This window comes from Astatotilapia calliptera, chromosome 19 (genome assembly GCF_900246225.1).
Source record: "Astatotilapia calliptera chromosome 19, fAstCal1.2, whole genome shotgun sequence".
In the NCBI taxonomy this organism is placed as follows: domain Eukaryota; kingdom Metazoa; phylum Chordata; class Actinopteri; order Cichliformes; family Cichlidae; genus Astatotilapia; species Astatotilapia calliptera.
Window position 1 is genome coordinate 6,906,736 of NC_039320.1, and position 25,923 is coordinate 6,932,658.

The 25,923-nt window shown below is 40.3% G+C and overlaps 2 protein-coding genes across 3 annotated transcripts; both read right to left on the reverse strand.

Moving 5' to 3' along the window:
- Positions 1-120: 120 nt before the first annotated feature.
- LOC113012659 (uncharacterized) lies at positions 121-13,698 on the reverse strand. Its single transcript, XM_026152959.1, has 6 exons — positions 13,671-13,698; positions 2,557-2,691; positions 2,323-2,400; positions 1,987-2,141; positions 1,693-1,740; positions 121-351 (listed from the first exon to the last, which is right to left on the reverse strand). Exons 1-6 carry the CDS (start codon positions 13,696-13,698, stop codon positions 136-138), a joined length of 660 nt encoding a protein of 219 aa, XP_026008744.1. The 3' UTR covers positions 121-135.
- A 461-nt stretch (positions 13,699-14,159) lies between these two features.
- On the reverse strand, positions 14,160-18,309 carry LOC113012635 (interferon-inducible GTPase 5-like). 2 transcript variants are annotated; one of them, XM_026152930.1, is made up of 4 exons: positions 18,076-18,309; positions 16,042-16,175; positions 15,339-15,866; positions 14,160-15,234 (listed from the first exon to the last, which is right to left on the reverse strand). In XM_026152930.1, the coding sequence occupies exons 3-4, from the start codon at positions 15,814-15,816 to the stop codon at positions 14,606-14,608; spliced, it is 1,107 nt and encodes a 368-aa protein (XP_026008715.1). In that variant the 5' UTR covers positions 15,817-15,866; positions 16,042-16,175; positions 18,076-18,309; the 3' UTR covers positions 14,160-14,605. The 2 variants fall into 2 exon arrangements, with proteins under 2 accessions (XP_026008715.1, XP_026008716.1); XM_026152931.1 differs by lacking the exon at positions 16,042-16,175 and having other exon boundaries at positions 18,076-18,089.
- Between the last annotated feature and the right edge of the window lie 7,614 nt (positions 18,310-25,923).

The following is a 25,923-nucleotide window of genomic DNA, read 5'->3' on the forward strand; positions in this document are numbered from 1 at the left end:
TAAGAATCCGGAGCGTCTCATCAGGACGTGCAAGGCTACCTTTCGTATTACTATGACATACATCGGGCCATGACAAATTGTCGGTATGTGTCACGGGCACAGGAGGGACTCAGACGCAGATTAGAATCACAGAAATCAGTTTATTTTCTTCACACCGAGTGCCACTATGTACAGGTGAAGGAAGGGGATTTGGGGCCTCCAGGGGTCACGAGGGCAGTGAGGGGAAAACACATGCAGGTGATTCACACACAGGACTCCTCCTCCCGGGGATTCCTCTTCGTGCTCACACTGCACCAACACACCACACTCACAACAGATCAGCAGCAGGTCCTCGGGCGGGGCATGCAGAGTCTGGCATGAAAAGAGGAGATTGGTATTAGAATAGCGCTTCAAAGAGAAACTTGAAGAAAGCTGATGACTACAGAAAACACTGACGAGGGTTACACAATAATCCAGAAACGAGGCATTCCCAGCAGCTGCCTTAAGTAATGAGCCTGTGAGAGTGTTGATCAGATGATTGTTTGCAGGGGCGGGAGTCACAATGAACTCCACCCTGGTAGAGCACAGGGAGCAAGAAGGGACAAAATAAATAAAAACACTTGTAGTCAGCCGAACAGGCACAGGAACCAGTCCCTGTGCCTGTTGAGAACCTGATGAGAACACTCATGCGTAACTCCAATTAGTGTGGGCACATGTTGTCCCGGAATGAATCACAGAGCAGTTTTTGTGGCTCAGAAATGTCAAAGGAATTAAAATATGATATCAATGGAAAGGAGTCAGTCATTATAAAAGTTATCTTTATTGACATGTTGATAAAGAAAAGGCTGAGTCCAGGGAAACTGTCATATATCTAATCAAGGCCATAATCATAAAATTTGGTTTTGCTTTGTTTGCCTAAATGAACAGAGTTCTTCAGCTGTACATTTAGAGCTACATTAGACCTGCTTACTGATGATAAGGGAACCATTAAGATATAAAGTCATTAAGATTTCAAGAAGGACTAATAATAAGATCCTGATGTAAACCACACAGTAAATTCTGGTCTTTGGAATAAACTCTCTGGGAGTTCAGATTAATTACATTTGAGTGTACATGCGTGACCATCAAATGAACTCTAGTGCAGAGTTAGAGTAACTCTTTTCTGGGAGTTGATTTTTCAACTCTTTATAGGAGTTAAAACTAAACTCTCATTGAGTAAAATTTCTACTACCATATAGAGTAAAATTTAACTCATAACTAGAGTAAAGTTTGATATTAACTCTTTTATAGTGTTACTCATCAAATGAAAAAAGTTTTAGGTTTTAGGTGCAAATTACTACAAAAACAAAATACTGATTATTATGAATGTATGAATTTTATTTATCAAAAATAACATATTCAAATATGAATGCTGCATGGATTAACATGCATTCTGTGTAACAGTACTGTAATAGCATAACATCCACCATTATTGGCAGCTAAAGAGTTGAGGTCAGATAGGCCTAACATTGGGCGAAAAGAAAAAAAAACAGAATTAAAGGGAAAAAATGACTACAGAATAAGCACTTCTTGTAATGCAGTGTTAACGTGAGGAAGACTCTGTAAAGTCTCCATCAAGCCAACAAATTAAGTAATGCAACTCTCTCACAGAACATAAAATTGTGAATCACACCCATATGACATTTGGGCATCAAAACATTTGAAATGTCTTACTTTCTCCCTTTCTAGGACCAGTATCTTCTTAGAAATGGTTTCATTTACCTGAAAAGCAGGACACTGATCATGGAAACACATTTCATGGTTAACATACATAACAAAAACAGCTATATATTTGTAGAGAGAGAGAGAGAGAGAGCAAGTCTTATTACACACTACAGTTGCAGAGCAAACTACATGAAATACTATATTAAATTATTTTTCTCTAATCTGTTTTATCTTCGTGTTTAAGCTTTTTCAAGTAATGGCAACTAAAGAGTCAAGTATAAGTCAATTAAGTACTGTATCTACATTTCTTTCATGTATGCTGTCCAATAGAGGCTGAACCATTTGAAGTCCGGCATCACTTGTGTCACTGCTCTGACTGCTGGTGGTTGAGACAGACAATGTATCTGTTAGACTTGGAGAGGAGGGCTCTTCCACATGTTGCTTCAGGACAGTCAAATCTGAGGGTGACAAATAAAAATATTAGAATATAAGGTATCTACAATCAAAAACACAACACAACAAAGATACCATTTATGCACACAGGGCCAGTAAATTGCACACTTTGATTAAATTATACTTTCTCCCAGGAGAACAGATGGTTATTTTGTATTTTATTATGGTAATATACAATTTACATACCACAAGGTGTGAGTGTCACATAGTGTGTTAGGTCTGAGCAGTCACGCAGCTTCTTGGATGATTGTGTTTCCAGGATGTCTGAAATGCATGTGATAAATCCAACTTACTGTTGAGCCATGAAAGCAGCATTTTGTGATTGTTACCACAGGATATTAGACAAATTAAAAATGTTTATTTAAGAGTAACTGTACAAATCAAATCCTTCAAAATCTATCAGAGCATATATTTACTTACCTTCAGCTGTATAGATGACAGAACACACCTCTTTGACTGCTGCAAGTTCAGGAAAGACATCCTCATCCACCTCTGTACCCTGCTCATCTGTGACTTTCAGTGCTCCATTTTCTGGTATGAGAAACTTCTGCTGCACTGAAGTAAAATCATCACTCAGTTACTAACAACATTATCATTTCCTCTTTAATGACTTAGTACAAACCATAACTTATCTGCTCTCACAAAATCTGTGAAGCTGACTTCTTCCAATTTTGCATATTTCTTTGTCTCTCTGTGTTTTACTTTTATCAACATCTTGGCCACCTATGGAAAAAAATACCTTTACTACTATGAAACACAACTCAAGAAGAAGAGGTTGTTTATGGTAATTTCATGTAAACTGTGTATAACTTAGTCAATGAACACTTTCTTACATTGAGTTAGCCTGTCCACACTAAATATTGCTTAAAATCTATTTAGCTAGGCTAGGTTTAGCAGACAATGTGACCGCATGTTTGCTGTGTCCTTGTCTTTACAGTTCTGGAGACAGGGTTGTGTGCACATCTCAGTGTGCAGCAGGACTAACTAACTGATGTCAATGGTACCTCAACATCTCATCAGTGCAGGCTGCACCTCTCTTTGGTTAAATACGGCCATTACCATGAGTCTAAAAAGAATATTACTGTAGTTAGCTAACGTTAAATTAAACGTTAGTGTTAAAATTAAGAAATAGAAATAAACGTTTTCATTGACAACATGAAATTCAATTCAATTCAATTCAATTTTATTTATATAGCGCCAAATCACAACATAAGTCGCCTCAAGGCGCTTCATAGATACAGAGAAAAACCCAACAATCATATGACCCCCTATGAGCAAGCACTTTGGCAACAGTGGGAAGGAAAAACTCCCTTTTAACAGGAAGAAACCTCCGGCAGAACCAGGCTCAGGGAGGGGCGGGGCCATCTGCTGCGACCGGTTGGGGTGAGAGAAGGAAGACAGGATAAAGACATGCTGTGGAAGAGAGACAGAGGTTAATAACAGATATGATTCAATGCAGAGAGGTCTGTTAATACATAGTGAGTGAGAAAGGTGACTGGAAAGGAAAAACTCGATGCATCATGGGAATCCCCCGGCAGCCTATGTCTATTGCAGCATAACTAAGGGAGGATTCAGGGTCACCTGGTCCAGCCCTAACTATATGCTTTAGCAAAAAGGAAAGTTTTAAGCCTAATCTTAAAAGTAGAGATAGTGTCTGTCTCCCGAATCCAAACTGGAAGCTGGTTCCACAGAAGAGGGGCCTGAAAACTGAAGGCTCTCCCTCCCATTCTACTTTTAAATACTCTAGGAACAACAAGTAGGCCTGCAGAGCGAGAGCGAAGTGCTCTAATAGGGTGATATGGTACTACAAGGTCATTAAGATAAGATGGGGCCTGATTATTTAAGACCTTGTATGTGAGGAGCAGGATCTTGAATTCAATTCTGGATTTAACAGGAAGCCAATGAAGGGAAGCCAAAACAGGAGAAATATGCTCTCTCTTTCTAGTCCCTGTCAGCACTCTTGCTGCAGCATTTTGGATTAGCTGAAGGCTTTTCAGTGAGTTTTTTGGACATCCTGATAATAATGAATTACAGTAGTCCAGCCTGGAAGTAATAAATGCATGAACTAGTTTTTCAGCGTCACTCTGAGACAGGATAATTCTAATTTTAGAGATGTTGCGCAAATGGAAGAACGCAGTCTTACATATTTGTTTAATATGTGCATTGAAGGACATGTCCTGGTCAAAAATGACTCCAAGGTTCCTCACAGCGTTACTGGAGGCCAAGGTAATGCCATCCAGGGTAAGAATCTGGTTAGATACCATATTTCTAGGCTTTTCAGGGCCGAGTACAATAACCTCAGTTTTATCTGAATTAAGAAGCAGAAAGTTAGCGGCCATCCAGGTCTTTATGTCTTTAAGACATTCCTGCAGTTTAACTAATTGGTGTGTGTTATCTGGCTTCATGGACAGATAGAGCTGGGTGTCATCTGCATAGCAGTGAAAACGTATGCTATGTCTTCTAATGATGCTGCCTAAGGGAAGCATGTATAAGCATCTACACTTGAAGTTTGCTGACGACACAGTGGTGTTGGGTGCCATCTCCAACAACGATGAGGCGGCCTACATGGATGAAGTGAAGAATCTGGCATCGTGGTGCCAGGACAACCACCTCCAGCTGAACGTCAGCAAGACCAAGGAGCTGGTGGTGGACTTCAGAAGGGGTCAGCACAGAGACTACAAGCCCATTATCATCAATGGAGCTCCAGTGGAGAGGGTGCAGTCCTTCAAGTATCTTGGTGTCCACATCTCCTCAGACCTGACATGGGCTGCCCACATTCAGGTCCAGACCAAAAAGGCTAGGCAGCGCCTGTATCACCTTCGACAACTGAGGAAGTTCAGGGTCTCTCCAAAGATCCTCAGGATTTTCTATACAGGCGCTGTGGAGAGCATCCTCACACAGAACATGACATTGTGGTTTGGGAACAGCTGTGTGAAGGACCAAAAAGCTCTCCAGAGAGTGATCCGTACAGCAGAACGCTGCTGCAGGATTGCTCTCCCCCCGCTTCAGGACACCTACACCAGGAGATGCCGGACTAGAGCAGCGCAGATACTGAAGGACCCGTCCCATCCTGGCAACAAACTGTTCCAACTTCTGCAATCTGGTAGAAGGTTCCGCATCTTCCGGGCAAGGACAGAGAGACTCAAGAGGAGCTTCTATCCCCAAGCCATCCGTGCCCTAAACACACACACCCGCCCTCTCACATCATCTATAATTGACTGAGACAGGACTCTCTTCCAGACACTAAACCAAGGCACAATGTACATTCCAAATTCCTTTAATTTTAAATATGTTTATATTGTCTATCCTGTAAAATAGTCAGATGTCTATTCATATTAATGTACAGAATTCACCTGCTTGCTGCTACTACTGCACATTCACCCAGTGTATATACTATATATATATATATTTATAATGTTCTTCCTCTACACCCCCCCAAATTTTTGCACATGTCGAGGAGCGCGTCAGGCCACATTTCACTGTGTGTTATACTTGTATAACTATGCATGTGACAAATAAAGAACCTTGAACCTTGAACCTTGTATAATGTAAACAGAATTGGTCCTAGCACTGAACCCTGTGGAACTCCATAATTAACCTCAGTGTGTGAAGAGGACTCTCCATTTACATGCACAAACTGGAGTCTATTAGATAGATATGATACAAACCACTGCAGTGCAGTACCTGTAATACCTACAGCATGTTCTAATCGCTCTAATAGGATATTATGGTCGACAGTATCGAACGCTGCACTGAGGTCTAGCAGGACAAGCACAGAGATGAGTCCACTGTCAGAGGCCATAAGAAGATCATTTGTAACCTTCACTAAAGCTGTTTCTGTGCTGTGATGAGCTCTGAAACCTGACTGAAACTCTTCAAATAAACCATTCCTCTGCAGATGATCTGTTAGCTGTTTGACAACTACTCTTTCAAGGATTTTTGATATGAAAGGAAGGTTGGAGATTGGCCTATAATTAGCTAAGACTGCTGGGTCTAGAGATGGCTTTTTGAGTAAAGGTTTCACTACAGCCAGCTTGAAGGCCTGTGGTACATAGCTGATTATTAGAGAGGTTGATCATATTTAAGATCGAAGAATTAATTAATGGCAGGACTTCTTTGAGCAGTTTTGTAGGAATGGGGTCTAAAAGACACGTTGATGGTTTGGAGGAAGTAATTATTGAAGTTAACTCAGAAAGATCAATTAGAGAAAAAGAGTCTAAAATATCAGCAGTTATCAAATTTGGGATTTTTTTTCAGTAATGGTTACATTTTATTTGTAAAGAAGTTCATGAAATCATTACTAGTCAAAGCAGGGGTGGGGAACTCCAGGTACCAGGTACCAAGGCCCGACGTGCTGCAGGTTTTAGATCTCACCCTGGGTCAACACACCTGAATCAAATGATGAGTTCATTAGCAGGCCTCTGGAGAACTTTAAGACATGTTGAGGAGGTAATATTATCCATTTAAATCAGCTGTGTTGGATCTAAAACCTTCGGGACCTGAGGCCTGGAGTTCCCCCACCTCTGTGTTAAAGGGACGGTTGTCTGACTGTTTGTCAGCCTGGCTACAGTGCTGAAGAGAAACCTGGGGTTGTTCTTGTTTTCTTCAATCAGTGATGAATAGTAAGATGTTCTGGCTTTGCGGAGGGCTTTCTTATAAAGCAACAAACTATTTCTCCAGGCTAAATGATGATCCTCTAAATTTGTGACACGTCATTTCCTCTCCAGCTTACGAGTCGTCTGCTTTAGGCTACGTGTTTGAGAATTATACCACGGAGTCAGGTACTTCTGATTAGAGACCTTAGTTTTCACTGGAGCTACAGTATCCAGAGTCGTACGTAGTGAGGAGGTAAAATTATTAACAAGATAATCGACCTCTGTTGGAGCAGCGTTCAGATAGCTGCTCTGCTCTATGTTGGTACAGGGCATTGAAGATGATAACAGTGGGTGGATTATATTCTTAAACTTAGTTACAGCGCTTTCAGAAAGACATCTACTGTGATAGTCTACTCTCCACCACTGTGTAATCAATTATTGTAAATGTAATGTGTATGTGTTAATCCCCATAGGGAAATAGTTCCTCTGCATTTAACCCATTCACCCAGTGAAGCAGTGGGCAGCCACCAATGCAGCGCCCGGGGAGCAGTGTGTAGGGACGGTACCTTCCTCAGGGGTACCTCAGCGTAGCTCTTCAGTGGAGTCGAACCCCCGACCTTCCGATCATGGGGCCACCACTCTACCTACTGAGCTATCCCTGCCCTAATGTAAATGTTATCAGGAAATGATCAGACAGGAGAGGGTTTTCAGGAAACACTGTTAAATGTTCAGTTTCTATGCCATATGTTAAAACAAGATCTAGAGTGTGATTAAAGTGGTGGGTGGGTTCTTTTACATTTTGAGAGAACATGAATTCAACCTGGCTCAAGCTCCACCTGGGAGCCTCTCTGACAGCCAATGTTGCCTCTAAGCTGCGCGCGTGCGCAATTACGCACTGCTGGCACGGTCTCTGCACACAGTAAATGTGTGTTGTGCACAAAAAAAAAAATCTAACTTGAATTGAAATTAAAATAAATACCTTAACAATTCTGTTTTGCAGAGCTACAGACTCTCTCCCAGACCAGAGACTCATACTCATAATACAAGTCAGAGCTTTATTTTTAAAAACAAGAAAGTTGTGTTTTCAAAATTGGAGTTCAAGTTATTTTTCCTTCCAATAGTGGTAACATACTGCAGGTCATGAACAAGATTTTTTTTAAATTTTCATTGTAAGTGGGCTAAAGCAGTTAATTAAAAGTAGTCTAACATAAATGCTGTAGTTTGATTATTTTTATGAACCATGTAAGTTGGATGGATTGGATGCTGGCGTGACCACAGTGCACACGTCTGCTGTTGCTCACAGTGGTCCAAGGGACGCTCAGGGAGTTTGTGTGTTCGCTCAGACACATGAAACATTAGAGGGAACATTGCTGCCAGCCTACACTGCCAAACGTAGTGCACTGGCCTATATAGCAGGCGGACTGGGCACACCTGAGGACGCTCCTGGGCTACCTTAATTGCCCAAAGGCAGGGAAAACCCTTCCTTAGTGGATATAGTACTCCTGGCTCCAAAGCCGGGAAAGTTGTCAGGAGGATTGATTGTTATTACCCTGCAGTTGGCTTGATATCTGCGATTTTGCGGGCTTTTGGACTCACTTTGGCCAAAAACTGTCAAAGGGAGTCCATTAAAAATGATGGACGACAGCGTGTGAGAACAGCGCCCAGAAAGTCCTGGAGTAGTGCCAGAATGTTATGTAACCTGAGCGACGGAGATTAAAAAAGGTACAAAGCAGAGGTGTGGACTCGAGTCACATGACTTGGACTCGAGTCAGACTCGAGTCATTAATTTTATGACTTTAGACTTGACTTGAAAAAATGTTCTAAGACTTGTGACTTGACTTGGACTTTTACACCAATGACTTGGGACTTGAATTGGACTTGAACCGGTTTACTTGAAAAGACTTGATATTTTACCCCAAATATAAAATTTAACATGCATATTATATAGAGATTGAAAATGTGACGTCATTCACGGGTAGAACCGCAAAGGATTCTGGGAACTCATGGCAAGCGGTACTAGCGCACGCAGGCTTTCAATTAAAATCAGTTATACAGCGATAAAAAGAAACACAAAAATGTCAAGAAGCTGTTGTATTATTAACTGCAATAGCCGGTCGCATGACAGCCACGGGAAGCCGACGGGTAAAGAGATCGGTTGTTATCGGATTACTTCATTGAAGAGAAATTGTTCAAGCCATGTTTCTGAAGTAACAAAGACGCGACGGATGGCCTGGATTGCAGCCATTCAAAGATCAAATATAACGTCCCAGAACCCTCCAGCTCACAGGTTAGTCTGCTCCAAGCATTTACACGAAGGTCAGTCTGCTGTTGTAGTTAATGCGTCATTTTCATAACATAATTGGTGATATAGGTTACAAGCAAGTCTGGCGCTGAACAGAAATTGTCGCGCTATGCTCCTTTGTTTATTGTGCATAAATAGTGAATTGTCCTGACACAATATTGTGTTTCGCTTCTGTTATTATGGTACATTGACAAAAACATATACTTTTATTCACAGGATAAAACAGGTTTTTTGTATCACTAATTGCCCAGTACGATTACAGCATACAGTATTATTGTCACTGCTACATTTCTGTGATGGGTACCAGAAATTATTTCCACTACTAATTAATTACCGTTGAGCTCAAAGGTTATATTAATAAACGGTTAACGAATGTGTATTTATGACGACAATTTGTGAGACTGGTAAACTTATGATACGTACGATGGTCTTTCGTTCTACACGGTGCATTTCAAGGTCCTGCACCCATCCGTCGGTAAACTGTACCTGGGCTTGTTGCAGTGACCGGAAGTTACTAAACTTCATGAGTGTATGCACTCACTCCAAGAACCATATGATTATAAATATGCATATAAATATGCTAAGATGAGATAGCTGACTTCATCTAACTAGCAAATGTTGTCCAGGCTACGTTGGTGATGCCGTTTTTTTTAATGTGTATGATATTTTTGTCATGCGATTTTAAAGCTGGTCCTACAACCGCATCCAAGAATAACATGCAGCTTATCTCAGAACTGTCGGTGAAAATTATTCTTGGAGCTAGGTTTAATTGAGCTGCATTTTAAAGAGGTGCAATTTCACAATTTGTGTATATTTTCTAAGTTCACTATTTTGTCATGTGTTGAGAAAAACACAGATTTTAAAATTACATGGTCTAATATTTACATTTAGCATAACTGCAACATTATTTTTTCGTTTTTTTTTTTTTTAAAGACTCGAAAGGACTTGAAATTCAAAGTTTCAGACTTGTGACTTGACTCGGACTTTTACACCAGTGACTTGAGACTCGACTCTGACTTGCCTGACATTACTTGAGACTTGACTTGAGACTTGAGGATAAAGACTTGAGACTTACTTGAGACTTGCAAAACAATGACTTGGTCCCACCTCTGGTACAAAGTGCAAGTAGGATAACTGATTAGGACAAAGTACTGACAAACGTTTTACATTGATAAAGGGAGTGATATTGAGATTTGTAAAGTTAAGGGAAAACTTGAAAGTTTGAATTTAAGACGGACAGGGAATGGAAAACTATCAAGCAGGAGGAGGAGGAGGAGGAGGAGGGGTCACTGACCCGATAAAAAGATGGGTCAGATGCGCCCTGGGTAGCTTTTTGGTTGCTGTTCGTCTGTTTGTTTTTGATCTAAATGTTCTTACGGCGAACACCCCGGGGGAGCTTTTTGCTTCTTCTGATCTTTTGCTGAATTTGATCTTTCAATAAACACAGAACTCTGCTCTTCGCTGTGATCATTTTGTTTTTGATTTTTAATTGGAATGTGGACACAGAAATCAACTCCTTCTAACCTGAGCGGTGCTTGGTCTCTAAAATTTGTGACTCGACAATTAGGTTGATTCTGCCAGTTAGGTTTGGATTGTTTTCTCCTTCTGAGAGAGGGACAGTGTTTTTCATACTTGGGACATGTCTGGAACTGGGCCTAATATTTTTGTAACAGTGCACTTAGAGAAAAGCTGTCAGGGGTCATCCCTCCGGTGATGGTATTTTCTGTGTTGATGATTTAATAATTAGCTCTCTTTTAAGCAGGCCTCCATACAGACATGAGTGAAAATAAAGTAGGATGTGCAGTGATCGCAGGAAACCTTAGTGTTGAGCTCAGAGTGAAAACAAGTGAGTGACTTACTTAAAGAACAATCACCGTTTACAGTAGTTGTGAAAAAACACATGGGATGATCTATGATTTGGGAAATTATGGCAACTGTAGAGTTCTAATGATCTGGGGAAATAAACTGCACATCGCACACTTGTGTCTTTAGTGCTGGATGCCTTATTAATCTTGTGACCTTCAGTTGTTTTCAAATGTGAAGTTTATATTAACTCAGATTTTGTTTCCATGCAGCTGTGGTGTGGATGCAGGCTCCAAGTGGAGGCTGGAGTTAAACAGATTCAACATGAAAACCATACTGATTTCATTTCCACACAGGTTTACAGACCTGGAGCGAAGCTACTACAGAGGAGAACTCAGTTATCTGGGAGACAATGTCGCTAACCTTGTCATTTTTTTATTCTCCTAGTTTTGGTGAGTTGATGCAAGGAAGAGACCATGTGTCAAAAAGAGGGATCAGTGAGGGAATACAGATAACACCTGATTAAAGTCAGGCAGGTTTTCCTGAAAATGTTCACTGTTTTAAGTTAAGGTGGTCGTTGGTGTGACGTTTCTAATCATTTTACAAATGATACACGCGCAAGACTCTCCAAACATCACAAACTCTTTTTAGAGTCCTGGGCCTGATTAAAAGTGACTGTAGTAATTATAGTATGCAAGGTTTACAACTACAGTTACTTGTATACATTTTGTAGGTAGCTAGACTGCTTTTCTAGCATCTCAGTTCCTGATGTAAGTGCATTAGATCCTCATTGTCTGAGTAAACATAGTAACAACAGCTGTGAGTTCCTTTGACATGTGTACTGGACTCTGAAACCTTGTTTGAAACCCTGAATAGGATTTTTGGTTCATCACATTTCATTGATTTTGCTAGGCCACAATTGTGCTGGAAGTACCTAGAGAATGAGGTTGTTTTTTTTCCCCCCCCCCAGAGCTAAAATGTGTGGAATGTTCTTTGCTTGAGAGTGTCTGTGCCTGTATATAAGATGTGAAGACATGGTCAGAGACTGCTTGGGTGTTTGACCAGTCTCTCCATATTGCAATATGTTATTACACTCACTTCAAATCATGCTCATCGAGGCTTTTGCAGGTTGTTGTTAAAATTTCCATAACAGTCGTTTGGGCGCTTAGATCATTGAAAAAAGACTGACTGAAACTCAACACTAAGTTCTACACTCCTTGAGAGTTAACAGGAGGCATCAACATGGCTTTAAATAAGGAACAATGTCAAAGATGGCAGGAGTTCCCTTTGTCATCCTAACTCAAACCCAGAAAACTCAAAGATCAGGAAAGGAGTAAAGGAATAAAGGTCAGACACAAATACTTTTAATCACCTTTCTTCACTGTGAGTACTGAAAACTGTTCCAGTCATTCTGTGAGATGTACTTTAATACTATACTGTAAGTACTTGTTCTTTTGTGTTTAACAAGCCATCGGTTGACAACTGATATTTTAAAGAGGATGTTAGTTCATGCAACATGATCTGTTCTGCTTTTTCAGGCAGCAACGCCCACTGTTCTATGAAAACACCTGTGCTTCAGTACATCTTCTTTGCAAACAATGTAGGAACTGTGTGCTCTCCCACACAACACAGAGACCAAAGACCAGGAAACACAACACGCAAATAAGATGAGTGAGAAAAAACTGGTTCCACATCTCTGAGGCTGTTTGTTTAGCTGGGTTTGGTTTTCTATCTGTCTGGGTTCAGATTCAGACCTGCATGGTCAGAGGACTGGAATGGACAGATTTTAACTGGGAAATATGAAAAGAGTTGTGGGTATTTGTGTGCCTGGGTAGCCTTAGGTTGACAGTCACATAGCTGATTATTGTTTCGATTTCAAATGGACCAGTAGAGTTCGGAGACGTGTTGACGCATGCTCAATCTTAATGCTTAGCAATTGGCAGAAAGCAGATGCTGTTCATCTGCACATTGAGTGTTTCTTCCTCAGTCACTATGTGTCATAGACCTCTCTGAACTAAATATTTGTTATAAATCTCTGGCTCTCATCCACAGCATGTCTTTTATCCCCTCTTCTTTCCCTCATCAACCGGTCGCAGCACATTCAATTCAATTCAATCCAAATTTATTTATACAGCGCCAAATCACAACATACAGAGAAAAACCCAACAATCATATGACCCCCTATGAGCAAGCACTTTGGCGACAGTGGGAAGGAAAAACTCCCTTTTAACAGGAAGAAACCTCCAGCAGAACCAGGCTCAGGGAGGGGTGGGGCCATCAGGATGTACAAACCGGAGCCATCCGATCTGTTTTGATTTCTTTGAGGCCAGCCACATCAGCTGTGATGAAGACAGGAAGGATCATTTTCATGTGTTATTCTTTCTCAAATATTTGGTTTACATCACATCAAAAATCAGCAGCACAATCTTTTATATTTTTCATCCATTTAACATTTTTCCCTAATAATTTCAAGCTGCAGACCTGACACTGTGTCACCAAAGTGTCTCTCTTTGCATCTGGCTAAATCACCATAGTAATAATGTTACATACCTGGTTGGGAGCCAGCTAACACAAAGGACGTGTGGCTGTGTTGAACTTCTTAGTCGCACCCTTCAGGACTCCTTGTGTCCAACAATCTCAGACCAAACTGAAAACATGATATTTAATGCAAACCTGCTCTGTGAGCGAGTTCAATAAAGCCAGGATCTCTTTAAATAATCTGGATTCACTCAACATCGACTATCAGGATAAGCTGTCACCAAAACGGCTCATCAACTGGCCAAGGTCAGATGTCATACCTGTTGAGCTCTAATCTGGAACCTAATCTGCTCCACCTTGCCCTCCAGGTGTGCTGCTCTCCATGTTGGAACCATTCCAGAGAGTGCCACACCTGGCCTGTAACTACTGATCATGTGACAGTGAAACGAGGAAGTTGGTCATGTCTGTTGTCTAGATATTGGCAGTTAATCATGTCACATCCTGCTAACAAGCCTTTTAATTCAGCCATTGTGCATGTGCAGAACTAATATTAAGCCATAAGAAATGATGGGGAACATTTTTTCACAGAATACTTATTTGTACTTTTGACACTTTATGTCCAGTTTTCCAGTAATACAGTTTTGTGTGTATGGAGGTGTTTTCATGGTTTTACTGCTTCTGTTCCTGAATGGTTTGTAAATTCACTCCACCACCATTGGTTGTTTAATTATTCTCACACATTTATTACCTTTATCAGTTTACTGGATTTGAAATGATCATAGTCAGTAGATGACATTAAAAATTAAATGATTAAACAGAAACAGCAGTTAAATAACCTTTTACATTAGAGTTTTATTAGAGTCTAAATTACAGTATTTTGGACACTAACAGAAACCACAAGAAAACTTCTCACACAAGTAGCTTCACTCACTGTAGCAGGTTTTCTAATTACAGCATCGTCATTTTAAGGAGAAAGAAAGAGAAAGTAAAGGAAGGATCCACAGGGTGGAACGTGTCTACAATTCCTTTAGTTTGGATTTCCATTTTGATTTCTTTACAATTCTGATATAGTGGGCTGGAACTAGAGGTCTTATATATAACCCTGTTGTCCTCAACCACCCATCTGTGTCTCCCTTCGGGTACTTGGGGGTTTTCATTCCCTCTGTGGCACAGATGAGGAGGAATGTTTGAGAGCATGAAGCTGTGAAGAATTACTCTGTTCTTGTTGCTTTGACCAGAGAAAATGAGATCTGCTGTAGACTGAACACAGGATCACATTATCATTTACTTACTAGTTCAGACCCAGAGCCTTTTCAAAAACCCTCTGAGCATCATCAGCAAGTGTGTCGAGGAAAGAATTCAGAGCTTTGTAGATTACAAGAAAAGACAGACCAGCTGATGCTACAAGTCCGACTACTGGAATCCATCTAAAACTTTCTTCTGCTGTCATAAATGCAGCTACGCATGCTAGTTGGGTCAACACCCTCGTGAGGAGCTCTGGAGTTATTTCTACTCCAGCCAGTGGTGACCTGACAACAGCGCAAAGATCAGCATGCTGCACATTTGTTCTCTCAGCAAGTTTTTCCAGTGATGACTTATCAATACTGAAATCAGTTACATAACTTTTAACAACACTAACCATCAACCCAATATCAACAGCAACAGAAAGGCCAGGAACTGGAACAGCTGCTACAGTTCCAGACAAACCAGCCCAGTATTTTATTCTGGACTGAAAAGCTTTTTTCTTCTTGATGATGATCTCTGGGTTGATGTTGGGCATGATGAACAGCAGAGTGTCCCTCTTGTTTTTAGGAAGGTCTCTGTCTAAGGTCTGCTGTAAGAGAGAGAAGTCGTAAAGGTTTGGCTCAAAGCTGGACACCAGGAAGACCTGTGGAGACACGATGCCTTGGTCTCGAAGACCTGTGTGATAAAGAAATATAAAGAAACCATATCTTTCACAGTTAAAGTAAATAAGTCCCAACTTTGGGATAATAAAGTGTTTACTTAACAAAACAGAAACTCACCTTGAACACAGTTTTTCCTCATTTCTCTAAGACTCCTCTCTGCACTGAAGTCTTCATTTCTTCTCTCATCACGCATAAAGTTGTCAATCTTTGAGCGAACAAAGTAGCACTTTTTTTTCATCTTCTGAATCTCCTGAGCGAGTTTCACATCATTTTCTCTGCAACCAGTGTCTGAGACGATGATGAAGAAGTCAAACCTGTCAAATTTAACAAGTTCCAAGTATTTATGAGCCGGATACTTCATGGTGCCAACACCAGGAAGATCCCATAAAGTGACATTGGGATAGTCTGGATGGAAGTATGGTATAGGTTCCTTTGAGCGTTCTACAGCACCAGTAGGAGCGGCCCCTTCATCTCCATTACGTAGTCCTCTGACAGCGTTAACAAATGTCGATTTACCAGAACCAGATTCTCCTGTGATGGCAATATGTAGTGAAATATCACATGTTTCTTCTCGCTGCTGCTGCAGAAGTACCATTGTTCATCAGATCCTTTCTAACTGAAGCAGATAAAGGCTCTATGTGGACTCTTAAATAAAAGGAAAAGTTGTTATATTCACTGCACTCTCATCTCTGAATACAGACTATAAAAATCCAGCATCATCACATAATCTTGAAAGTTTCACTTACTTGGTTCTGTCGAGATTAAGAACAAATAAGAAGAAACAGGTCATAGATCATTTCACCAAACGATGGAAGTTTACCTGCGTGTTGGTCCTGGAAAGATGATGAATACTTTATTCAGCAGTAATTCTGATGACGCGGTCTGCACGGACTGGATCCTTGTGCTGGCTCAAACTTTCTTTCTTTACCTGTTTGTTGTCTTTAGCCCCTCCCCCTGAACACAGCAAGTGAAACTGTTTAAACTGGTGACATAAAACTAACAGACTGGCGTTCTGCCTAGGGGTGGGTTTTTATAATTGATTTATCGATTAAAATCGATTCTGGCTTGGATAACGTAAAATCGATTCATTAAAATCCTGAATCGATTTTTTTAATATAAATTTATTTTGCCCGAAATGCCAGAATCTCAGGTGAAAGATCACAAAATTTCAACAACCACCAAACAGCTAAGACAGTAAATGAGAGGAGGAACACGGCTTCTGCACAAAGGCGTAAACACACAGCGCAGACCCACGGATCAGGATCAGTGAGATGTCGCCTTTCTCAGCTGACGCTCGGGGCTGGAAGCCGACAGCTGCAAAAGAAGATCAACTAACTACTCAAACTACGCTTCACATAAACATCGTCATGAATTCCCTCTGACTTTTGCTGTTTTGCTTCCACCACGATAAAATCACACTTCATGCACAGCTCTCTCTCTCTCTCTCTCTCCCTGTCTGTTTTCTGCATTATTCACTTGCTTGTTACGCACAAGTCTACCGTTGTTTACAGCGCTGTCGGCCGACGTTTTTTTTTTTTTCGTTTTACATACTTCTGGAAAAAGAACCTAATTTCTGCCGTTCAATATTGAACAAATTTAAACTTTTTAAAATTATGCAAAATGCAAAACGCTTAGCCGTGTCTCTAATAAAACCGCTGTAACTTCAGAGGTAACATTCATGTGTTGATTAATGGTTGTCTTTCGTTTTTGATGTACTGCAGAATTTTTTTTATGACTCAAACTTTATTAGATTTTAATATACAAACCCCCCCCCCCCCAAAAAAAACCCAGACCCCCCCCCCCCCCAAAAAAAATAAAGTCTTGTGTGTGTCAGCTTCCTTTTTATAGATACAAAAATATGTCAATGTACTGATCTGAATTATAATATTATTGACTGTCAAAATTTCCCAGATTCAAATCGAATTGAATCGAATCGATTCGGTACCTTGTGAATCGGAATTTAATGTATTCTAGAAATCAGTGACGATACCCAGCCCTAGTTCTGCCTCCATCAGTTTAACAGGACTTTTCCCTCAACAGTGGAACTATATGAGTAATTATTTTGTGAGTTTGAGGTGCAGCAGGAGCTCCGTGAAATCCTGACATCCTTTTTCTACAGCCTGATGTATGAAGACAGTTTAGATGCTTTTCATATTTTAGATTATGAATCTATGAAGCGCCTTGAGGCGACTTTTGTTGTGATTTGGCGATATATAAATAAAATTGAATTGAACTGAATAGATTATATAACAGAAAGACATGATCCAAATGAAAACCAGTCAGCGTCTTTGTGTGGGCAGCAGTGTGTATAAAGCAGCTGATTTACAAGAAGTGCAGAGTATTACAGGAAAAGCCATAAAGCCTTTGAATGAAAAGAAACGCCGTTGTCAGAGTGATGTACACTGTCTTGTTGGAGATGTATCAATCTAATAAACTTAAACCTACCACATCCTCCCTATTCTGGTATTCTAAACAGTACTTAGTAGATCTATTAAACAACCTAACTAATAGGGTTGCCAACTCCCAGCAAAAGGCAAGATAGGTAGATCTCTGAAAGTGCAGTAACTGAATGTAAGGAAGTGATTCTATTACCTTCAGTGGCGGGCGGTTACATTTTGCAGTGCAAGACAATAATCGTTTCTCTCTCTCTTATTTCGATGTTGTTTTTCCTCTTTTCCATCACGTGAATCCCCCCCCCCCCCATGCTTCCCCCTTCCCGTTTCCTTTTACTGCGGCTGTAGCTGCTTTAGTGACATGCACAGACAAATCGACCCACTTACTTGGTTCTGTCGAGATTAAGAACAAATAAGAAGAAACAGGTCATAGATCATTTCACCAAACGATGGAAGTTTACCTGCGTGTTGGTCCTGGAAAGATGATGAATACTTTATTCAGCAGTAATTCTGATGACGCGGTCTGCACGGACTGGATCCTTGTGCTGGCTCAAACTTTCTTTCTTTACCTGTTTGTTGTCTTTAGCCCCTCCCCCTGAACACAGCAAGTGAAACTGTTTAAACTGGTGACATAAAACTAACAGACTGGCGTTCTGCCTAGGGGTGGGTTTTTATAATTGATTTATCGATTAAAATCGATTCTGGCTTGGATAACGTAAAATCGATTCATTAAAATCCTGAATCGATTTTTTTAATATAAATTTATTTTGTGAGTTTGAGGTGTAGCAGGAGCTCCGTGAAATCCTGACATCCTGTTTCTACAGCCTGATGTATGAAGACAGTTTAGATGCTTTTCATATTTTAGATTATGAATCTATGAAGCGCCTTGAGGCGACTTTTGTTGTGATTTGGCGATATATAAATAAAATTGAATTGAATTGAATAGATTATATAACAGAAAGACATGATCCAAATGAAAATCAGTCAGCGTCTTTGTGTGTGCAGCAGTGTGTGTAAAGCAGCTGATTTACAAGAAGTGCAGAGTGAAGAGCAGAGCTAAATCTCTTAACACACTGCGCCCTCTGCTGGAGAAAACTGTAGTGTTCACTTAGTGTTTATTTAACCTGACAGCTAACTTTCACTGTTTACTTCAAATAACAACTCCAATAGCAGTTTTTCACATCATCTTTACCTTTCAGCCAGACTGATGTTTGGATTAATTCATTACAGCAGCTGTTGGCTGTGAGCTCATCACTCCCTGCTGATATCAAACACAGAAAGTGGAGAGTGATAGTAAACATACCTGATGCAGTCATGGATGGAGGTGTCAGGACAACAATGTGGACAGTAACATGTCAGAGGAACAGATGAGAAATGTGGCACTTGTATTGACCACCATGTGGGGAAAAGTCATTATTCACACTCTGATGAAATTTAAAAAAAAAAAAAAAATCTATTAATTAGTTATGAGGGGTTCTTTACATGCGATCCACAGAGTCAGATTAGATTCATTACGTTCTTGTTTGTTGAAGCACAAACATGTCTTCATTTTACCGTCCTTGTTTTTCATAAAACAGGATCACAACACCAACAAAAAAAAACACAATCTGCCCTCCCTGAATAACATTTCCAACATTCATAACAAACTGACATTCTTCCTAAAAGCATACACTGTGACAGTAGTAGTAATAATAGTAATAATAATAGTAGTAATAATAATCATAATAATAATCATAATAATCTAAATGAAAAAGTGCACTATCAGTGATTTAATATTCATTGTAAAAACTTCAAAAGCTGAAATCCTCAAAATCATTCAAACAAAATGTACATATGCTATAATGCCTTCCGGTCTGTTTTTACTTAAAACTATTGTGTCTCTCAAATATTAAAGTAAAAACCATAATTTGTTATTGTGACCCCATTAAGGACCTGAGACACTCAGTGTGCTTGTAATGAGGTTTTATTTACAAAATGTTCTTTTTTTTTAGTTTCTCGGTTTCTTGGCCTGACAGTTTCCTGCTGTGTACACATGTCCTCCTTTCTTCCAGGTCCCAGCATCACTGCATAATTACAGGTATGGCCCAGTAAAATGGACCATATAGTAACGTGGTTACTTCAAACTTCAGAGGACAATAACAGGGAGTACGAGAGAAGAATCAGCAGAAACATCCCTGTGTGCTCTGAGGGCCTGTAACCTTTTATCAGTATGGAGGTCTCAGCTCATCTGCCTGCTATGCAACATTATTTATTTAATGTACAGATAAATAACAATTTTAATAATACTGCATTCTGACGGGGTCAGGTTAAAGGCACATTAATCTCAAATGAAACGTTCATATTCTTTAGGAAAAAATGGAAATGGTCAGGTGAAAATCTAAATATTCCTGTCCTCACTAAGCTCTTTGAGGATGCTGATCATCCTTGCAGGGAGTCTCTGTAGACTGCCAATCTTTCCATCACAGCAGGAGGCTTGCACTTGGCTAACCACAGGTCTGGTGTGTGTGGTTGGTTTTTCCATGTCTTCTTCCTGCAGTCCAGAGACTGAGTCTTTCTGTGGTAGCTCTGTGGTAGACTAGCCTGCCTGGGGTGCACCCCACCTTTCACCCTACGACAGGAATAGGCTCCAACACCCCCTCGACACACCAGCCAGCCTGAGACCCTGAACTGGATAAGTGGAAGAAAGCAAACAGATCATTATTTATATTGTGACAAGTGTCATTTCCTTATTGCACTTTCACCCCTAGAAACAACACAAGTCCCACTGCTCGATTGGTTTCAGAGTGATCTACATGCAAACTACAGATTCTGGGTAACGTCTGATCTTTGAGCTGCAGCGATGTGTGCGGGATCATTTGTAGTTGTCTTTATGTTTCATTACACACATGCAACAAACTTTATATTAACATTTTTTAACTGCTGCTTCTTGATGATAAAGTTAAACTCTGAATCATGTTGTGTCTCTTTTATAACAACAGCACTCAGAGATTTCCATCCAACGACTTCTCTCTCCTACATGAGAACCTAGAGAGAAAAGTTCCTGAGGTCCAGAGAGATGCTCTGCTGTTTGCCACATCCAGCATCAACAAGCACAAAGAAAGTCTGACGTCCAACATAAAGAAAGTGTTTGAAAGGCTTTGGATGTGAAGCAGTAAGTAACCGACAGTGTGACTCAGTGATGCATTTAAAGCTGCTGTATACAAAAGAGCTTTGTAGTATTGTTCATTTCCTCTGATCAGAGCAGAAACAACAGCAACCTCTCCCAGCTTCACACACTCAATCTTTCCTCTTCATCGCGTCAATACAGCAACAAATGTGATCTTAGTGTCAGTAAATAAATACATTTATTTAATAAATAAATAAATTAAATAAATAAATAAATTTCAAGACAGCGAGTGTAGTGGTACAGGCCAGGTACACAGAGAGACAGAAGTCAGATTTAAATAATTTAAAGTGTGTCAGGAAAACATGAAGAAACAAGTAAAAACGTAAAATGAGCATCTGTCTGTGCTTCAGTGAAAAGCTGAGTGCATTTAAAAAAAAATTGTATAATATTAGGAGGATAAAGTGATCCCAGTTTTAATTTCAGCCATTTCCCACTGTGGAAGACAAAATGTGGCAAACTTCACTGGTAGCAGTAAATCCATAAAAACAAGACTTTTATGAAAAAACTGAATAAAAATTGTTTTCTTGAAAAAGACCAAATGTACAGTTCAGTGAATATTAGATAAACTATATGTAAGTGTTTTTGAAAGGCAGAGATACAGAAATGTGTGCATGTAACCAAGAGTCACGGTCAGTGACTGAATGAGTCTCACTGGGCTGGATGTGAGCGTGAAGCTGTTTATAATAATTATAAATTATAATTATTATAATTCTCTGATCTGCTGCTCACCACAAACAAGCACACACAGATATTTTGGACTTAACTATATTTTCACAAGTTTTACAGCTTTTTCTACTGATAAAGAAAATAAAACAAAACCCTCCCTTATGGCCATTCGTACTCCATCCATCCATTCACTTCCGCTTATCCTTTTCAGGGTCGCAGGGGGCGCTGGAGCCCATCCCAGCTGTCATAGGGCGAGAGGCGGGGTACACCCCGGACAGGTCGCCAGTCTGTCGCAGGGCCAACACACAGGGACAGACAACCATTCGCACTCACATTCATTCGCACATTCACACCTAGTGACAATTTGGATTATCCAATTAGCCTATCCCCACAAGCTGCATGTCTTTGGACGGTGGGAGGAAGCCGGAGTACCCGGAGGGAACCCACGCAAACACGGGGAGAACATGCAAACTCCACACAGAAAGACCCCGGCCTGATGTTGGAATTGAACTCAGGACCTTCTTGCTGTGCGGCAACAGTGCTAACCACCATGCCACCCATTCATACTATGCACAGTAATTAAGCAATAAACAATTCAATTTTTTGCAGACTTCAAACAAGAAACATAAAAAGGATAGTGTGGGCAGTGAGCAGAGCTTTCTGTAGTTTTGTTTCTTACAGTTTCAGTCCAGAGAGTCGTGCTGACAGATTTCATTTTTCTTCATCTTGTAGAAAAACAGTTCAGTCTGTGACTTCTTCACACTGACAGAACGTTTCACTGGTCCGGCCCACTTACAGTTTTTTCTGATTGCTTAAGCACATTTTTTGTAACTATTGGCTAATTTTGCAAAACTCTACACACAAATAAGAGAACCTGTCACCCAATCATCAAAACATTGTAGTTCTCTTGCAAAAGCAAACACAGCTAGATTAACTCTTCACACCTTCGTAAAAATGGTGTTTCCGTATCAAACAGTACACACAAGCCATCATCTACTAAGCACACAATGCGCCAACTGCACACTGATGGTATGAATACAAAACACATCTGGCTTTTGCTTTCTCTGTGCACAATAGGCTATGTCAGTTTGAGCTCATACTTCTGTCATAGATCCATAAGCATAGAGGGATCCAAACTTCAAGTACTGCTGTTTATTCAAACACATCAAAACAAACACAAGTGTTTATTTCCAAGTATAGGATTATTTGCAATCGCCATAATGACTATATGGGTTTCTTGGTCTGCAGTGAACATGCTTCCTCTGCCCCAGCATCTGGTCATCTAGCAATTCTGTAAAGTAACAATTTCAGTATTTTTACATCAATGGTATTGGTGTGTTTCTCATTGGCATATGGCAGTGCTACAAATCTTTGTGCAAAGTGACTGTACTAACCGATTCTCATTTCAAGATGTCCTTATGGTACTTGCTACAGTGTAGCGGCTCGAGTTAGGCTGGACCCGTTGGCCAGCTCCCCTCAGGGTCACTCCACGGTTGATTACATGGTCCACTATTGTAGCTCTGATGTCATCAGCAATTCTATTTCTTACTCTTCTTACCCTTCCTATCCCCCCTCCTCATCCTTCTCTCCCCCCTCCTCGTCCTCCTCTTGGTCCTCCTTGTCCTTGTCGTCCTCTTCATCCTACTTCTTCACCTCCACGTCCTCTTCCTCGGCCTCCTCTACTTCTCACTCTTACTGCTCCTTCCATTGTACTCCACATAGACAGCTTACCTGTGGCCTGTTTATAGTGCTTAGGCTGATTGCAAAGTGGACTAATTATCTAAAAAAGTTTTCACATGTGAAAGTGTGCCAGACAGTTGGCAAAATAGTGTTAATGATAGCCATACATGTGTATACTTTTGCTAGGAGTGTGTTGGAAATTTGGTAATTGAGTGTTGTGCAGTGAATTGTGCCAACAGTTTTGCAAAGTGTGTGTTACAAAATTGCAAACTGAGTGCAAAGCAGTTTTTGTGCTTTTAGTTTTGCAAACTCAGTGAGTGGTTTTGCTATAAGTCTGAATAGTTTTAGAGATTGTGCTACAATAATCACAGTTAGGGTTTAAGCATTCAGAAAAAACTGTAAGGTCAAAGTGGACCGTATGTGGCCTGTGATGTAAAATTAGTTTGACACCCCTAATTTAGACAAAATATAATGTTGTCATGGTCCTGGGTCTTTTGACCCAGCGTTTTAAGTTTGAGTTTATTTTGTTCATTAGGTTATCTAAGTTCATTTGGCTATTAGACTCCTTGTGTTTTCTTCCCCTGTATTTAAGCTTCCCCTCACCCTTCGTGTTTCATGCTGCGTGTCTTATGTTATCAAGTTTGTATTATTATGCCTAAGTGTTTCTAGTTATTATTTTCCCCTCGTGTTTCCAACCATGTTAAATCTCCCCTGCTCTTCATGCGTTTCATGTCTGTGTCTTACGTTGTCAAGTTCGGGTTGTCATGTCTATGTCTCATTATGTTTCCTGTTTTATTGTGAAGAGGTCTGGTGTTCTGTGTTCATCATGTTCAGTTTTACTCTCCCACTGTGACGTCATTATGTTCATGTGTGCCAGCTGTTTCCTCATGTGTCTCCACTTCCCCTAATCACCTCCTGTGTATTTAAGTCCTCTGTTTTCAGTGTGTGATTGTCAGGTCGTCTGTTGTCCACGCCATGTTTCCTATGCCATGCTTCCAAGTTTCTTGTCTAGGTTTTTCTTATTGTTTGTTTAGATTTCCCAGTTTAGGTTTGTGTTAATTTTGCCTTGCCCTTTGTTTGTACCTTTTTTTCCAGCCATATTAAACGGCTCGCTTTTTGTTAACATTCAAGTTTTGTTCCCTGTTCCTTGGAGTCTGCATTTTGGGTCCTTTTTCAATTCATACAGTCTGCCCTCGCCAGACTGTGACAAATGTAGAACTACAGAATTGATGTGATGCTGTTTTCTAATTCTTTGTTAACTTCAGCACTTTGGGCTGAATCAGCTGGTGGAGTTTCTATGTTATCATTTGTAGCTTTCAGCATAATAACCTCTTTTGATGCAGACTGTATGGGGTAATGTAACATGTAGAAGTGTGTAGCACAGAGACTAGATTGTGAGAAGTGGTCACTGCCCTCCAGTGATCACAGTGAGGAACTGCAACACAAATGATATACCGGTATGTATGATTTATAATTTTTATCTACATCATTGTTGATAACATTTTATTGGTTCACATATTTTTTTATGAGTTTGTCTTAAAACATTCAGATGCTCCATGTCATTCATGGTGAATAATAAATATTCAGCAGAATGTGCAGGAGAGGACTTGATGCACAGACTGGATCAATCATGCAGCTGATGAAGCTGTCATCAGGACATCAGCAGCACCTTGCTGACTAAGAAGTATATTGATAGATGCATATGAACTAAATTAAAAAGTCAGATTGAGAAAAAACCCCCACTGCTCAAAATAACAAAGTCACATTATGTTGGCCTGAAGTCTGAAGTGAGTGGAGCAAAATATCTTGGTCAAAAATGACTCCAAGGTTCCTCACAGCGTTACTGGAGGCCAAGGTAATGCCATCCAGAGTAAGAATCTGCTTAGATACCATATTTCTAAGATTTTCAGGGCCGAGTACAATAACCTCAGTTTAATCTGAATTAAGAAGCAGGAAGTTAGCGGCCATCCAGGTCTTTATGTCTTTAAGACATTCCTGCAGTTTAACTAATTGGTGTGTGTTATCTGGCTTCATGGGTAGATAGAGCTGGGTGTCATCTGCATAGCAGTGTAAATGTATGCTATGTTTTCTAATGATACTGCCTAGGGGAAGCACGTATAATGTAAACAGAATTGGTCCTAGCACTGAACCCTGTGGAACTCCATAATTAACCTCAGTGTGTGAAGAGGACTCTCCATTTACATGCACAAACTGGAGTCTATTAGATAGATCTGATACAAACCACTGCAGTGCAGTACCTGTAATACCTACAGCATGTTCTAATCGCTCTAATAGGATATTATGGTCGACAGTATCGAATGCTGCACTAAGGTCTAGCAGGACAAGCACAGAGATGAGTCCACTGTCAGAGAAAGAGGCGGAGCCAGACATTTGAAACACCCGGGGCTTAGCCCAAAAGGGTAGTATGCATGTGGGTTTTTTTTTTTTTGGGGGGGGGGGGGGGGGGGGGTAGAAATGACTGAAAGATTAATTGGCTCTGTTTTGAGTTTTGTTCAAAAAAGAATGACTTAATATAGGGAAAAATATATATCACATGTGCAGGACACCTTAAACTAGTTTTTTAATTAAGCAGCAAGGCAGAACAAAATCAGGGCTGTATCAAGACACGAGGACTAAACCCCAATTCAACCGGACCCAGAACTGATCCAGAATTAAAACAGGACTACAACAGTTCAAAATCAGGACTACTGAGGACTTAACCAAGACAGAACCAGAATCAGAACTAGATGATAGTAGCACTAAAAATCATCATAGACCTGCACTACACTTATTTTTT

Excerpts from the sequence above, each read along its gene's own strand:
- LOC113012635 (XM_026152930.1), bottom strand. The coding sequence starts at position 15,816 with ATGGTACTTCTGCAGCAGCAGCGAGAAGAAACATGTGATATTTCACTA. Across the intron at positions 15,235-15,338 it reads GAGGAAAAACTGTGTTCAAG|GTCTTCGAGACCAAGGCATC; the intron begins GTGAGTTTCTGT and ends TTTATCACACAG.
- LOC113012659 (XM_026152959.1), bottom strand. The coding sequence starts at position 13,698 with ATGGAGAGCAGCACACCTGGAGGGCAAG. Across the intron at positions 2,401-2,556 it reads TGTCATCTATACAGCTGAAG|ACATCCTGGAAACACAATCA; the intron begins GTAAGTAAATAT and ends CATGCATTTCAG. Across the intron at positions 1,741-1,986 it reads ACAGCATACATGAAAGAAAT|GTAAATGAAACCATTTCTAA; the intron begins GTAGATACAGTA and ends CCTGCTTTTCAG.